The following is a 17913-nucleotide window of genomic DNA, read 5'->3' on the forward strand; positions in this document are numbered from 1 at the left end:
TTCGAATAAAGTGTGAGAATTTTTGAAGCCAAGCCCACTTTAAAACACCGTCCACATTCGAGAAGGTGTTTAAAACCCCACCGCCCCATAGATGAGGGTTTCTTCCTTTTTCTTTAACATGGATTGGAGTGTGTCAAATAAAACTAGCATTATTATTTGTGGAAATTTGGTATTCGTAGAGTGGTTTGATATAATTTGACTAAGAATTTGTGGGTTCTTGGTCCGAAATTGTTGTTGAATGGTTTGGTTTCCATCCGCCGCACAATTTGCTATGTTGTTCGCGCGTCAGGTTTCTTTCTCTACAAATGGTGAATAGCGCAGAATGGAATCTGACTCATTCTCTGTATTATTTCGGCAGTCATTTTTGATAAGTACCATGATGATTTAGTAGTAAATTTTATGAAACGCATAAGATTTTCCAAGTCTATTTCAAAAAGAATTTTTCGCGTTGTCGTTCCATTGCAGTTTTATATGCCATTAAAATGGCCAAAGTCTTTGTTATTAAAGCAGTGGTTATTCCCAAAGGTTGTGCAAGAGCCGATATTATTTTTCGTCTCTGAATCTTTGCATATGTAACATGCGCCAGCGAAACCAGAGTGACCTCTAGCAGCTCCGTCTATGTTGATTTTCATCCGTTCTTTGTCATATGTGCACACTCGATAGAATCCATTTGACTTGCCCTTGCATGCCCATATTACTCGATTTTTCGTGCTATCTAAATCCTTATAATTACTAGCATTATCTTATCATATCTTTTGACCACTGAATTACATGTACAAAAAATTTGAAACTCGATCTATTGGAAAGGGTATTATTATTACTCCCGATGTTTCAAAACGACAGTCTTTTATTCCATTTCCGTCAGTTTCAAAATTATGTTCAGCTTCTGTTTTTAGTCGTATTTTTTCAATGAACTCTCGGACATCACCTTAAATTTATATACATGAATTCATTTTTAATGGGACCCAAATCTAAAATATTAAAGAAATTTGTATAATTAAGGAAACAAATATGTCATTTATTCCTCGGGCCAAGCACTATCGGAGGGGGCATCCCTTCCATATCCCTCATATGTAGGGAAGGGATATGGGGGTAAAAGCAACCTTACTATGGGAGGCTTTTATCCCTTCCGTACATCACGCAGAAATTGAGTTTCTGTATGAATAGTGCGGTACGGAAGCAGAGTATCCGTATTTTTTTTACCAGTTTGTTTTCCAATAGGAATATATTTATCTAGGTAAAAAAAGATATTTTTAGAGTGAAAAAAGATATTTTTAGAGTAAAAAAACATATGCAATAGGTAAAAAAGGAGATATAATAGGTAAAAAAAATAGTGAAAAAGGAAAGTTTAAAGGTAAAACTTTAAAAACTAGAAACGGAAACTCAGTAACCATATAAAAAGCTACGGATACTCAATTTCCGAAAAGCAGGTTTTTTTTCCGAAATCTTAGTTTTACGTATCATTTCCCTTCCCTACGAGCGGGATCAAATATGATTTAGTTTGGGTTGCAGGGAAGGGTGTAGATGGTGGATTTTTGACAAGGGTTAAAATCATAAAACCATAATTATACATGCTCCTGATCCGGCAATCAGATGAGTATTGAGGCTCATGTCTCTCGTTGAAGCATGAAAGCTCATGCCACGAAATCTCTGACTGAGAAGGCTTTCTCTCAGAGTATATGTAGATGTGTAGTATCTCAGTTGAGGCAATGGCACATCTCATAAATACCGAGCAATATCAGTAATTATTTATATATAAAATCGAAAGATTGGACGGCTCCTAGATAGCATGCCTGCTAGTGTAGAGCGACAACGTCTTCAGGACACAACAAGGTTTCCCCTGACTATATAAAGGAAATATGACGTTTCAACAAGCTCATGTTTCTCAATTCTCAGATAATTAATACTTGTAGACAGCATGCCTGCTAGTATAGAGCCATCGGTTAATTATCTATAATCGTTAACTGAATATTCAACAGTATTCTACGATTCTTAGTAATATTTCGTCATTTCAATTCGTGGTTCTTCCCCGCAGAATTCCACGGGTTAGTGATAAATATTCAACATACGGGCATCTGAGCAGCTATCGAGTAAGCCCCGACCAAAATGGTGTTAGTGTACTCAGCAATAATGCACGAACGAGCACCTGAATGCGCAAACGAGCATTCCAAAACATGAAGGAACGATAAACCTATACAAAGTAGGAAGAAATAATAAATAATAAAATATTAATCAAGTGATGGGGACTGGGCCCACCGACCAGCCGATGGTGCCGTGGCCAGTCCCACGTCCAATTTTATATTTTATCATATTTTTATTATTTTCCTTGATCTCATGAAAATCCCTTCATTTGAGCGAATCTCCTTCTTCTCATGGTGTTTCCTCGTATCGAAGAAACAATAAAATTTAGGAAAGGTGTCGCGGGACCAGGTCCATTAGCCGGCCGGCCATTCCCTAGCCATGGCCGGTCCCACACCTCATGACTCCTTATTATTTTATTATTTCCTTCATCACATGAAAATTCCCTGATTTCATGATATTTCCCTCAATTCATGAAATATTATAAATTAGGGAGAAAACGCACGGAACCCGGGCTTTTGACCGGCCATGCCCTAGCCGTGGCTGGTCCCACACACCCATGTCTTATTATTTTAATATTATTTGTTTCCTCATCCCATGGAAACTCCTTCACTTCAAGGAAATTCTCTAGTTTCAGCAAACTCATTTCACTCAAGTTCATGAAAAATAATATAAAATTAGGGAAACCCGTGGGACCGAGCCATAGCCGGCCGGTCACGTCCTAGGCGGTCCCACAAGCCCTTTATTTTATCATTATTATTTTTTATGTTTCCTCATCTCATGGAAACTCCTTGATTTCAACAAATTCCTTGGTTTCAACAAACTTCTTGATTTTATGATATTTCCCTAAAATCATGAAAATATTATAAATTAGGAAAGAGTGCCTTGGGACTGGCTCCTTGGCCGTCCGGTCCCACACCTCATGATTCCTTCATCTCATGACCTGATCTCTTCTTATTTTCTCAAAATGTTGTTCAAACGCACACCGGAAAATATCGAAACTCTCAGGACTGAAACACGGAAATTATGGTGACGCGGGCATGTCTCCTTGACCGACCAAGGCCGGCCCTGAGGCTTGCAATTAGCCGGTCCCACGTGTTTTAATAATTTTGACCTAATGTGCTCAATTGCTCATGCTGGGTCCAAACTTTTCTCAGACAGCTGGGAGTTTGTTCAAACGACCATCAACTGGTCCCATGACCACCAAGGGTCGGTCCCTCATCTATCCATTATCAGGTTCTACTACCTGACGCTCACAGGAGCACTATTTGAAAAATGACTAAACCAGAATTTAATCATCCTTTCACCAACTGATCTTCAAGAGATTTTTGTATTTTGCTCACTTGAGCATCTGGGCGCTATGTGGTCAGTTCATCATCCATGTATCCAGTCCCTACTTCATTTCATGAATGATGTTCAATAAATCAACAATTTATCATCAATTCGGAAATTGATCAAAATTAGGGTTTCGAATCCAGAGCTCTGTAAAAACATAATTTTGAGCAGATTCAAACACTAATAATTCTACGTTGATCCCGTGATCAACACTTTAATAATTATGCTCAGCTCATATCAGCATTTTAATTTGACGTTTGCTCAGACGAGCAATATTTGCTCAATTAAAAGAATATTGGTTCAACTATCAATATTCGACGATGTCAACAATTCATTAAACGAGCAACATCAATATTTGTTCAAACCATGGATGTTGGCTCAACTGTCAATATTTAATAACTCATGCGAGCAACATTTGCTCATGCGATCAACATTTGCTCATACGAGCAACATTTGCTCAGTCCGTGAATATTGGTTCAACTATCAATATTCAATAATTCATCAAATGAGAAGTATTTGCTCAGAAGAGCAACATTTGCTCAGTCCATGAATATTGGTTCGACTATCAATATTTAATAAGTCATCAAATGAGCAATATTTTCTCATATGAGCAACACTTTCTCAGCCTATGAATACTGACTATTAATGTTCAACAGTTTATCAAACGAGCAACATTTGTTCATACGAGCAATATTTGCTCACCTTAACAATCAACATAATTATATCTTTGTCTCAACAGACATGTTCAATTCATGAGTCTCAGGACATTTGCAAATTATGTTCAACTCGGCAATACAAGGACTCATCGTCCCATAAAGTCATCAATTGACTAACTAAACACACGTCTGCCTTGCAGACTTCACATTCACGAGACATCAATCGTGTCACATGGGGGGTTATTAACTAGGGTTTTGGTCTGGCGGTCTACGGCACGTGTGTTAAATACACACGATGAGAATGTGAGAAAGTCGTGCAATCAATTGGAGGAGTTAGAGAAGTAGTGGGTGAAAAGTTAACCAAGTCTCCACACGATGAGCAACTGGGTTCAACACGATTTTCCACTTCCCCACTCTTTGACTTCAGCAACTGTCACACTTCATTGGATCATGGTGTTCCCAATTTAGTAATATAAAAAGGCATGTGAATCCTGATTGAGACAGACAAGAATTTCTCGAAAAGTTCACACAGACATTCCTTCGTCTACACGAACTCATTCTCTGAGCAATCACTCTCAACTGAGTAAAATTCAATCATTCAGAACTATACGCAGAATACACAACACACCTACAATCTCGATCACCATTGATCTCACGCATTTCTCAGCTTCCCTCATACAGATCAACCCATCCTCTCTTGTGACCGAATTGAATCTGGAACGGCCATGGTTTAGGCCGGAGTCCTATAGATTGATCTATCGAACTTAAAGAACTCCCTTCTTGCAGTGCATCTGTGTGAGGTTGAGAATTTTCTCGGTTCAAGGAGTCTCCTCCACACGGTCATCTCCTCAATTTCGTAAAAACCAGCAAATCGTTTTTCCCCATCCACAGATTGGCGGCCACTGTGGGAGATTAATCTCTCGGTTGCAAACTCACATTCTCACAAAGATGGTTGGTCTTAGGTCTGGGTTAGTTACAGGTTCCAACACAAACGACGCTAGCACTAGCAATAATAACAATGAGGATATCTTGGAAACCATTCCGGCCTCTAACACTGACGGTGGTAACGTTATTCCTCCTCACGCTAACATGGAAGGTCATACCTTGTTCGGCCGACACCCTGAAGAAGTCAGGGGGAATCCAACACCTACCATGGCTGATCTCATCAAGGTGCAAGAGACTCTTGCAAAGAATCAAACTGACATGGCTGCAACACAGAAGGATTTATTCAATAATCTCAAGACTCTCACTGACAAGATGGCAGAGAAGACTCAAGGAAAAGGAAAAGAAAAGGAAACATCCTCAGATGCTGATCCAGAAGTAGTTCCAATTCATACAGCGGATGACAGCGAAGTCCGCAAAGCTGCAAAAGATCCGTCAGCGAAAGAATCATCAAATTTCATTACTCGGGAAGATTTGGAACGCCTCTTGGAGAACCATGGAAAAGACAAGACATCACATGTCCATCGTCACCAACCTCCGTACCCTGTTGCTACACAAAGGATTCCTCTTCCAAAAGGTTATACCTCTCCAACCTTAACTTTGTATGACGGAACAGGCAATGCTCGGGAACATGTTTCTCGGTTCCTGGAAGCCTTGGGTGAACATGAACATAACCATGTTGTTCGCCTCAAAGAATTTTCAAAATCCTTGAAAGGCAGAGCGTACACCTGGTACAACAACATCACACCAGGAACTATCAGCAATTGGAGAGAAATGATTAACGCTTTCTACAGAAAATACTTATTTGTGTCAGAGCAAGTTACTCTCTCTGATCTTGGAAGAATGTTTCAGAAGAACAATGAACATCCCAATGACTACGTGAAGAGATTCATAGTTCAGGCCCTGGACTGTCATGATCCAAACGTCACGGAGCAACAACTGGTAGAATTGTGTATCAACAGCATGATCCCGGTCTATAGAGCTTTATTGGAAAATTTTCGTTTCCACACTTTCTCAGAGCTTCATGAAGCGGCGAAGAGATCGGCAACTACTGCACCTTCTTTACTGGAAAGAACAAAAGTTACAAAGGCCGAGGAACCACGGGAAGTTCGAGGTAGCAGACGTCTGATCAACAAGCAGTACAATCTCCAGCCTTCCACAAACACTATCGTAGAAGGGAGAAAACGGAAATCCAAACCACCGCGCAAGCATACCTCCGCTCCTTCAAAGGTACAAAGAAAGGATAAGAAAGATGCACAAGTCCCTGACCAGCACACATGGGCTCCTGATCAAGACACACCTGACTTTCCTCTTTCCATTGAAGAAGTGATCGATCTCCTGGATGCTTGGATCCAAGATGGTGCAATCAAGTTGTCGTATGTCAAGAAAGAACCAACTGAAGAAGACATGGAAAGTCCTCGTTAATGTCGCTTTCATAGGTTCGTCAATCATCCCACAAGTGATTGCAGAGTTTTGAAACGCACATTCAGGGAAAAAGTTGAATCAGGAGAGCTCAACTTGGGGACTGAAGGAGTGCACAGAGACCCTCTCCCAGTCAGGACTTTCTTCATCTCTGAACAACTAGTTAAAGAAGCAGTTCAGTCATTGATCGAGCATGTCTGTGAATTGCTCTATCTTTCGAAAGCGCAAAAGGGAGACATGTTCATGGATTTGAACCATATAGTATCCGGAAAACGTTTACTGATTCCAGAAGTATCTCCTGAGCCTCCATCCACTGACAAAGAAATGTATAACTGGGGACTGCTCACCACAGTGTATATCAAGGGAAATGAATTCAAAAGAGCATTCGTTGATGTTGGTACTGCCATCAACATCATTCCTTTGAAAAATATCAGAGCTGCTGGCATCACTCGACAAGAACCTACTCATGCTCCCATGTCAATCAGGGATCATGAAGGGACACTCAGAGATGCGTACGGCTACATCACTGTTAAGGTAAGAGAAAACTCGGTTTGTACTGAAGCCAAGTTTTACATAATCCGGGAAGATCTAGGATATGACATGATTCTTGGAAAACCTTGGGTTCATGCTGGAAAAGTGGCTCTAATGACTTCAATTGAAAAAATATCTGACTCAGAAGAAGTAGAAGATATTCCATCATTCGAACACCTGGAAAAGTTAAATCTTTGGTGGAATTAGCACAGAAACCTGGAGAAAGTGCACACTCTTTCATCGAAAGGTTCCGAACTCAGACAAGTCTAATTCCCCTTCATGCGCCTATACTACCAATGTTTAATTATGTTGCTATGGTTCGGGGACTTCTTCCCACTAACAACTTAGCAATCAAAAAAATCTACGAGTGGATATCTTCACCTCAACAATATTATACCAAATGGTTGAGCACAGAGCCCCATCAAATCGATCATTCTATCAAGAGGTTCATTGCTGAAGATATGGATAAGCATGACAGACAGTACTCTGGATACTCCCCTTTGCATGAGTGTCCATATGTGCCACATCCTTGGAATCCCGCCACACGAGGAGTTCCAAACAGCAAAAGATATTCAAGGCGCGGACAACTAAACCTAACAAATTTTGTGAAGGTGATCTAGTTCTCAAAGCAACCCAGTGCAACCTCCACTCCGCAAGAAATTCCAATTGGGAAGGGCCATTTGTGTTTGCTAAGTCCATGATCCGGGGGTACTACAGGTTGATCAACACAGATGGTGGGATCCTACCAGTAATCCATGAAAATTGGCTTAAGGTATTTGACACCTGAAGTTATTGGACGTCTGAAGTACTAGGCGTTTGAGCATTCATGACGCATGGGATTTGGCATTTAGGATTTTCTTTCATTGTATTTCCATTTCTCCAAAACGTTTGCAATACTTGCATTCAGTATTTGAATTCATCAATTTATCAAAATTCAGTTCATTTTACTTAAATAAAATCTCTATCAAATCCAAAAGAAAATCCTCAATCATTTGCCAATTCAAAACCAATCAATATTAAACAAAATAAAACCTCACATCTCTCAGAAGTTCAGGAGTTCAGAAGTTCAAGAGATTATGAAAGAAATCAAAGGAAGTCAGCAAAGAAAGACTTTTGCTCCTCTGCATCCTTCAAGATTTGCAAAGCCGCCTTCTCCAGGTTCAGCGCCTCGGACATCTTAGCAATCTTTTCCTCCTTATCCATCACAATATTATTGGGAAAGGGTATGTTATTCTCACATGAATCCTTAATAGCATTTATTTTCTTACGAAGCCACTTCACGTTGAAGCCAAGTCTTTCAGAATTCTCCAAATTGAACTCCCAATCAAAGAGTACATCTGGAGTCACAGTATTTCTAGCCCTGACGCATATATCACTTACAACACGTAAGATGACACTTACTTGCATTGTTAAAGCATAAGAACGTCTAGGATCTCTAGTAACGATGATGTGACCAAACTTCCTCCATATCTTCTTGTACAAGCCTGCATATCCCATAGGAACGCTGAATCCACCAACCGGTTCATGATATGGGAGTGATGCATCAAATGGAGGATCAAAAGAAACTCATGCACTTGGATATTCATGCACCACTATGCGATTCTCAATTACTGGAGCAACTTCTACGGTCATGGCAACAGTTTCTTCAGCCTCCTCTACTTGTGGCTCGGTTTCTTCTACTACTGGAGTAACAATAATCGAGGTTTCCATAACTTCACTAACAACCCTCTCATGGACTTGAAGTGCAGGGATGATTGTCTCTTCATCAATAACTCCAGGGTTGTTCGCCTTATATTATTGATTTCAGTATCCTCAACTTCGGTATTTGGTGCCTAATACGAAGATTACATGAGATTAGAGCAATCGAGTCACGGAAACCAAATAGGATCATAAAATACAGCATACAATCAGTCCAACATCATCAAGGTTCATCATATGCACTCAATATGCGAGCAAATAGCGTGAAATTCATAAAAACACGTTTTACGACAACTCGTCTGAAGAGATTTTACTCTGCCCTGTACAAGACGACGAACTGGGGGAAATCTACAAGGAATATAAGGATAAGTTATATACCATTCTCTTCGTATGGACGTCCTCTACAACATATCACAATTTCATAACGATCAGATGAACTATCAAGGAGATGTGGTCAAAACATGAACGATCAAGGAGATGTGGTCAAAACACTGGACAACATGCAGTCTGAAAAAGTTCTCAAAGTCTCCTGGAAGTTTATTGTTTCGCTTATTTCGACCTCTAAACGTGCTCAAAACTTAAAAATCTTCCTTTAAAAGCTTGGAAATTTTCCGGACTTGAAGATACACATGCAGACTTTGAAAATCTGACTTTAAATGAAGATTTTATGGCGTTTTCCCCGAAAGACTGGGTTCTGAATTTTCTGGTGACGTATTTCGGCAAAGTTTTCGTATATGCACATGTATTCTTGTTCACACATTCATAAATCAATAAGTTTATGCTTCCATGGATAAAACACAAGATAAATACTTACTTGGGTGGGCTCTGGAGTGTTCAAAGAAAGAGAATTGCTTGTATCAACGTCAACAACACCATTACTTTCATTTGGTTTCGAGTTCTAGGGGTTTTCCTTGTTGCTATCCTCCAAATAAACATCACCAGTGCTCTCCACTTCCACGGAGACATCCTCCTGGATATTTTTCAATAATCAATATTTTATCTATGAAGTATCGTAATTTGTTATGCGAAGAAATACTTACTTCAGCCTCTCTTTCAACACTTGAGTCATAAATCGTATGCCCAGCAGCAGAGAGTCGAAGACCGTCAATACTTAATGGCGCAAAGTTCTACAACAGAATACCAAATATTGGTTTCACGATCCTAATTACACGGAGGAAAAAGTCACAACAAAGGAATATTGATGACTCACCAAAGAAGCAATTGGGGATTTTATGGCGTTAGGTAACAGCTTATAATTCTTGCTCCTGCCCTCTCCTCCATGAATAATTGCTTCGGTTTCTGAGAAGTCTACATGGATTCGAGGTCTTACATTACGACCGTCCTGTGGAAAATTTTGATACAATTATCAAAATATAATTATCATAATTTTATGAAGATTATGAAAAGGGTTCATACCTGTGAACATCCAGTGGATGTCTTTCGTTTATCACCAGAAAGATACTTCAATCTTGGTCGAGTGGAAAGCATCTCAGCAGAAGGAGCATTTTTCACCGGAGGTTAACCAGTCGTTGAAAAATTATGTAGACGTTCAAGCTGCTGATCCCAGAAGTCTACATAACCTGGAGTTACATTAGTAATCCTATCGGATCAAGGAAACCATCAAGCGCTTTCTTCCACATGTGTGCGGTCCAAATGGGTCCTAAGTTGCTCAACCAATGGCTTTCTCCTTCGAAAAGTCGGAACACATTGATCCATACCCATTTTCCGAGCTTCCCTGTCAATGTTATACTCCTTCACTGAAAGATATCCATGTATTGCTGATATCAAGTGACCAGGAGTGCAACTCAGCATGAAAGATCTCTCGCCGTCACTCAGGCCCGCACCAGATGACAAAACTCTACTTTCTCCAGTATTGAAGGTTGCCGGCTGGGAAATACAAGAAGTAATTGACACCCATGGAGAAAATTGAACTCAGATTCATCATCTAAAACATCAATGAGACATGTCTTGAACCAGGGTTTGCTTTATAGATCAGCGCATAATCCTAGCATTATTTTCTCAGAGAAGACATGACGAGCATCAGTATTTGGCCCTGGCAAGATAGTACGTGGAATAGGAACATAATTATTAAAATGTTCCCACAACAAAGCTTAGAGAAACATCGTATTGGCATAAAATTCAATATTCATGGAGCCATTTGATACACTGGAGTCTATAATCAAGGAATTTAAATTAGAGTACAAAGAACCCAAGAATAGACTACCCACCGGAAGTTGCTCACCTTGAGCCATCTTGATGGCAAAGGGAATCACAAACGGCTTCAACAAAGTTCCACTGTCTTCAAACACATCTCTGGACATCCATAAGCATAAAAAAGCAGCAATAGACAACGTACCGTCAACAGGACAGTCAAGAACCTCATCTCTTGGTCACCAACGCGTTAACCGGTAAGCATAACAATATGTGCCAGATGCCTTGTTGATCCGCTTCATTTCCGATGTCAAGATGTTAGAAATTGATGTCTCTTCAGTTGAAAGACCTTCAGGAAGATTACCTGTGATTGGGAGATGCAACAAAGCCGCCACATCCTCTAAGGTAACAGTAAACTCTCCCCATCTGCATATGAAGGTATGGGTTGGAATGCACCAACGAGCAAGAAGAGCCACTATGCCTCGCTCATCATGAAAAATAAACAAATCTCCATATGCTTGAATGGACCTTGTTACTTGTGCCTGGTTCAACATAGCTCTGACATGAGGAAAGCCCAGCATGTGCCTCGCCCATCCAGAAAATTTCTCCAAAGGTCGTCGAGAAAGTTTAAGCTCTATGATTGATGCAAGAACAATTCCTCGTTCAAGGCAAAATAGAATTAATGTCTTGGGAGTCACAAATTTCTTTTGAGTAAAACTCCTGGGATTTATCATAAGATGATATGCTGGGGACTTAAGAAGTTTTTCGGTCTCCTGCTGAACCTCAAAAAATGCATCATCCACGTTTGGAACATTCTTGATCCCAGGAGTTTATTCTTCTTCTTCACCAATGGAAGTCTCATCCATGCATGTATCATCCCTGGATGCGTCATCATTTATGCGTACATCGTCCCTGGAGGCACCATTTTCTTGAGGATCAGACATCCTTGCGAAGTGGTTGTAACATGTACACGGTATTTTACTTCAGTCTACCATCCATGCAAGATACAAACATCAACGGAATGAAGTAATTGGAAAGTTTCTCGTGCCAACATCTAAAAAATGGTAGTCCTTAACTCTTACCTTTTTACAATTCCACTAACAATAGTGATGGAAATGCAAGAGTTAGCACTTCAAAACTTGCTCGTTTCTTCGAACCTGCAAAAGCGAGCAAAACTCAGATTTTCATAAAATCGTGACCATAAATTTTCATCATGTGAACAATCATGACCAGGTTATGAAAATTTACATGAAAACAATATTTCATCATAAATAATTGTTTACTTTAACAATTGCTCAAAATCATATTTTCATCATGTGAACAATCATGACCACGTAAAAAACAAATCGTGACCAGGTCACGGTTTTACAAAAAAAAAGAGAGGAAATAATAATCTTTTCCTTCGTACGAGCATTCTTTCTTTGAAAACGAAGGTTTATTTCAATTTTGTGAAAAGTTCACATTTTTTAAGATAAAGTTTTGGTTTTCATGAAAGCTCATAAACAAAATTTTATCACTGGACACAAGTTTATTTCAAAAGAAAAAATCTCTCTCAAGTTAGGGATTATTGCTAGTCTCTTGAACTAACGATCGAACGAACATACGTTTAATAAAAATAAGGGTTTTCTACAAAACTCACACTCATACATGCTCATATACAAAATTTTAACATGATCAAGTTATGAGCAACTCATTAAATCAGCACACAAAAAAATGGCGAACCTGGTCGGCAGGCGCCGGGGTTGGCCGCCGGTGGGTGGTAACGGCGGCTCCGGCGTACAAAATATTTCTCCCCTGACGTGAAGGAGATGAAGAGATGATGAAGGTGGAGGCTGGTTATGAGAAAGAGAGATAAAAAAAAGGATTAATTCCCTTTTATGTCAATTTATTTCCAAAACCTAATTCCATAAGGATTTCCTTTTCGGGCCCGGCCCGTGAATCTTAAACCGACCAAGGTTCCACCATCAAGTCAGCGGTTCTATACCAATTTGTGCTCGTTGGATGACGCTTTATTATACCACTGGGGTTTTCATTCAAACTATGGTTTTCTCATTCAGTCAAAAATCCAGTAACGTCTTATCTTATCTTACGACTAAGTTCAATTACTTATTTTGTCTATAACTGGAAAATCACCATTCAGTGCTGACTGGGGAACATGACTGTCCCTCACTAAGCAGGGGAATTAATGTAGATGGTGGATTTTCGACAAGGGTTAAAATCGTAAAACCATAATTATACATGCTCCTGATCCGGCAATCATAGGAGTATTAAGGCTCATGTCTCTCTTTGAAGCATGAAATCTCTGACTGAGAAGGCTGTCTCTCAGAGTATATGTAGATGTGTAGTCTCTCAGCTGAGGCAACAACACATCTCATAAATACCGAGCAATATCAGTAATTATTTATATATATAATCGAAATATTGGACGGCTCCTAGACAACATGCCTGCTAGTATAGAGCGACAACGTCTTCAGGATACAACAAGGTTTTCCCTGACTGTATAAAGGAAATATGACGTTTCAACAAGCTCACGTTTCTCAATTCTCAGATAGTTAATGCTCCTAGACAGCATGCCTGCTAGTATAGAGCCATCAGTTAATTATCAATAATCGTTAACTGAATATTATACGATTCTTAGTAATATTTCGTCATTTCACTTCTTGGTTCTTCCCAGCAGAATTCCACGGGTTAGTGATAAACATTCAACGTACGAGCATCTGAGCAGCTATCGAGTAAGCCGCGACCAAAATGGTGTTAGTGTACTCAGCAATAATGCACGAACGAGCACCTGAATGCGCAAGCGAGCATTCCAAAACATGAAGGAACGATAAACCTATACAAAGTAGGAAGAAATAATAAATAATAAAATATTAATCAAGGCGTTGGGGACTGGGCCCACCGGCCGGTCGGTCATGTCGTGGCCAGTCCCACGTCCAATTTTATATTTTATCATATTTTTATTATTTTCCTTGATCTCATGAAAATCCCTTCATTTGAGCGAATCTCCTTCGTCTCAAGGAAACTCCTCAGTCTCATGGTGTTTCCTCGTACCAAAGAAATAATAAAATTTAGGAAAGGTGTCACGGGACCAGGTCCACTAGTCGTCCGGCCATGCCCTAGCCGTGGCCGGTCCCACACCTCATGACTCCTTATTATTTTATTATTTCCCTCATCACATGAAAATTCCCTAATTTCATGATATTTCCCTCAATTCATGAAATATTATAAATTAGGGAGAAAACGCACGGAACCCGGGATCTTGGACGGCCATGCCCTAGCCGTGGTCGGTCCCACACTCCCATGTCTTATTATTTTAATATTATTTGTTTCCTCATCCCATGGAAACTCCTTCACTTCAAGGAAATTCTCTAGTTTCAGCAAACTCCTTGGATTCATGAAATTTCACTCAAATTCATGAAAAATAATAGAAAATTAGGGAAACCCGTGGGACCGGGCCACAGCCGGCCGGTCACTCCCTAGGCGGTCTCACACGCCTCTTTATTTTATCATTATTATTTTTTATGTTCCCCCATCTCATGGAAACTCCTTGATTTCAACAAATTCCTTGGTTTCAACAAACTTCTTGATTTTATGATATTTCCCTAAAATCATGAAAATATTATAAATTAGGAAAAAGTGCCTTGGGACTGTCTCCTTGGCCGGTCGGCCATGCCTTGGCCTAGCCGGTCCCACACCTCATGATTCCTTTGTTATTTTATAACTTTATTCCTTCATCTCATGAAGTTTCATGGTTTCAGCAAAATCCCTGATTTCTTCATATTTTCTGAAAATGTTGCTCAAACGCACACCGGAAAATATCGAAACTCTCAGGAATGAGACACGGACATTATGGTGACGTGGGCATGTCTACTTGACTTATCAAGGCCGGCCCTGAGGCTTGCAAATAGCCGGTCCCACGTGTTTTAATAATTTTGACCTAATTTGCTCAATTGCCCATGCTGGTCCAAACTCTTCTCAGACAGCTGGGAGTTTGTTCAAACGACCATCAGCTGGTCCCATGACCACCAAGGGTCGGTTTCATGATCCCTTGGTTGGTCCCTCATCTTTTCATAATCAGGTTCTACTACCCAACGCTCACACGAGCACTATTTGAAAAATGATTAAACCAGCATTTAATCATCCTTTCACCAACTGATCTTCAAGAGATTTTGGTATTTTGCTTACTTGAGCATCTGGGCACTATATGGTCGGTTCATCATCCCCTGTATCCGGTCCCTACTTTATTTGATGAATGATTTTCAATAAATCATCAATTTATCATCAATTTGGCAATTGATCAAAATTAGGGTTTTGAATCCAGAGCTCTGCAAAAACATAATTTTGAGCAGATTCAAACACTAATAATTCTACGTTGATCCCGTGATCAACACTTTAATAATTATGCTCAGCTCAGATCAGCATTTTAATTTGACATTCGCTCAAATAAGCAATATTTGCTCAGACAAGCAATATTTGCTCAACTAAAAGAATATTGGTTAAACTATCAGTATTCGACGATATCAATAATTCATTGAACGAGCAACATCAATATTTGTTCAAACCATGGATATTAGCTCAACTGTCAATATTTAATAACTCATGCGAGCAACATTTGCTCAGTCCATGAATATTGGTTCAACTATCAATATTCAATAATTCATCAAATGAGCAATATTTGCTCAGACGAGCAACATTTTGTCAGTCCATGAATATTGGTTCGAATATCAATATTTAATAAGTCATCAAATGAGAAATATTTGCTCATATGAGGAACACTTGCTCGGCCTATGAATACTGACTATTAATGTTCAACAGTTTATCAAACGAGCAACATTTGCTCATACGAGCAATCTTTGCTCACCTTAAAAATCAACATAATTATATCTTCGTCTCAACAGACATGTTCAATTCATGAGTCTCAGGATATTTGCAAATTATGTTTAACTCGGCAATACAAGGACTCATCACCCCATAAAGTCAGCAACTGACTAACTAAACACTTGTCTGCCTTGCAGACTGCACATTCACGAGACATCAATCGTGTCACATGGGGGGATATTAACTATGGTTTTGGTCTGGAGGTCTACGACACGTGTATTCATACACAAGATGAGAATGTGAGCAAGTCGTGCAATCAGTTGGAGGAGTTAGCGAAGTAGTGGGTGGAAAGTTAACCAAGTCTCCACACGATGAGCAACTGGGTTCAACATGATTTTCCACTTCCCCATTCTTTGACTTCAGCAACTGTCACACTTCATGGGATCATAGTGTTCTCAATTCAGCAATATAAAAAGGCCTCTAAATCCTGATTGAGACGGACAAGAATTTCTCGACAAGTTCACACAGACAATCCTTCGTCTACACAAACTCATCGTTTGAGAAATCACTCTCAACTGAGTAAAATTCAATCATTCAGAACTTTCTTATGCAGAATACACAACACACCTACAATCTCGATCACCATTGATCTCACGCATTTCTCAGCTTCCCTCATACAGATCAACCCGTCCTCTCCTGTGACCGAATTGACTCTGGAACGGCCATTGTCTTGGTTTAGGCCGGAGTCCTACATATTGATCTCTTGAACTTAAAGCACTCCTTTCTTGCAGTGCATCTGTGTGAGGTTGAGAATTTGCCCGGTTCAAGGAGTCTCCTCCGCACGGTCATCTCCTCGATTTCGTAAGAACCAGCAAATCGTTTTTCCCCATCTACAAAGGGATATCCCTATTTATATAGAGATATGGGAGATCATAGTGGATGGATTTTTAGGTTTTTCCCTACATATGAGGGATAGGGTAGGGAAAAGGGGCACCATAGTGCTTGGCCTTACAGAGTTTATACTCCATAAATTTGGTATCTTTTAAGTTTCCTATTTTATTCCTAGTTACTATCCTCCTAACAATTTTAGGTAGTTTTTTTTACTATTATTTTTATTAAAATAAAATAGGTAAATGATTAAGGGTAGTTAAATAAAATACTATGGTCTCCTTGATATTTTGACAAAGTCAAAACAGAGAGTCTTTTTGAAACGGATGGAGTATATTATTTCAACTTATCCCCAAACCTTTTGCATCCCCACTTAAGATATTCACGCTATCTCTCTTTTTCTATCAAGGGTTTCAGAAATTTTGAGTTGAGAAAAAAAAATGTTAGAAGAAATAGTAGAGTGTCTAAGGCTATGTTCAAACAGAAAGATATAGACATGGCGTCTGGTGGAAACAAAACCCAACAAGGAAGATTGAAGGTTCACATGGGAGAGGGATATACATCACAGGTTAATAATAGGATGAGAATATCCGTGAGAGTGAAAAATTGACTCTCTGATAAGCTAACACTCGTCAGTTTTTTAGCTTCCCTTTTAGTCACCTTCTTTTCATTTTCTTTTTTCACCCTCTTATATGTTTTGTTCTTCTAATGAACTTGTGATGTAGATCCTTCTCCCTCGTCAACCTTCATCTTCGCTATTAATTTTCATATCCCCAGGCTTATTCAAAGCTTCTTCCCCCATGTATATTTATTTTTGTGTGAATACATGGACAAATATTCTACTACTTCATTTGATCATTTTCGTTCTTATCCTTTCAGAACTCGGTTTTTCTATAATCCTCAAAAAGAAAGAGAGATTATATAGCGAGACTAAAAATCTTGAGCGGGAATAAAAAACTTAGGAGAAAAGATGAAATAATATATAAGATGTTGTGAAATAATTTATCGAAGTTATTATTTTAACGCTAAGGTCCGAGTCGGGACTAGGAAATTTTATTATGTTAACGAGAATATTATATTATCGAGTATTATTTTAAATAAGTTATACTTTATAAACAACAAAAAATAAGAAAGTGTAATGAAATTACCATAGTCATATGGAGACATTTGGTGCGCGTCAAAGCCTCCTTCATGGTTTTGGAACCATTGGCAGCACCCATACAAACACTATAAAAATATGATATCATATGGATGATTCAAAACAAGGGATTGAATTAATTTAGTGAGAGGATTGAAAAACCATATAATGAATTCAAAACTCATTCAGCTGAATACATCTCTTTACTTTTCAAAAAGAAATGCATCCCTTTAGAATTTGAACGGTTTGACTAAC

At 39.2% G+C, this 17913-nt stretch overlaps 1 protein-coding gene across 1 annotated transcript; it reads right to left on the bottom strand.

Moving 5' to 3' along the window:
• Window positions 1–9482: 9482 nt before the first annotated feature.
• LOC113361133 lies at window positions 9483–10275 on the bottom strand. Its single transcript, XM_026604483.1, has 4 exons — window positions 10080–10275; window positions 9874–10005; window positions 9704–9790; window positions 9483–9633 (listed from the first exon to the last, which is right to left on the bottom strand). The coding sequence occupies exons 1-4, from the start codon at window positions 10149–10151 to the stop codon at window positions 9562–9564; spliced, it is 363 nt and encodes a 120-aa protein (XP_026460268.1). The 5' UTR covers window positions 10152–10275; the 3' UTR covers window positions 9483–9561.
• Between the last annotated feature and the right edge of the window lie 7638 nt (window positions 10276–17913).

This window comes from Papaver somniferum, chromosome 3, assembly GCF_003573695.1.
Source record: "Papaver somniferum cultivar HN1 chromosome 3, ASM357369v1, whole genome shotgun sequence".
NCBI lineage: Eukaryota > Viridiplantae > Streptophyta > Magnoliopsida > Ranunculales > Papaveraceae > Papaver > Papaver somniferum.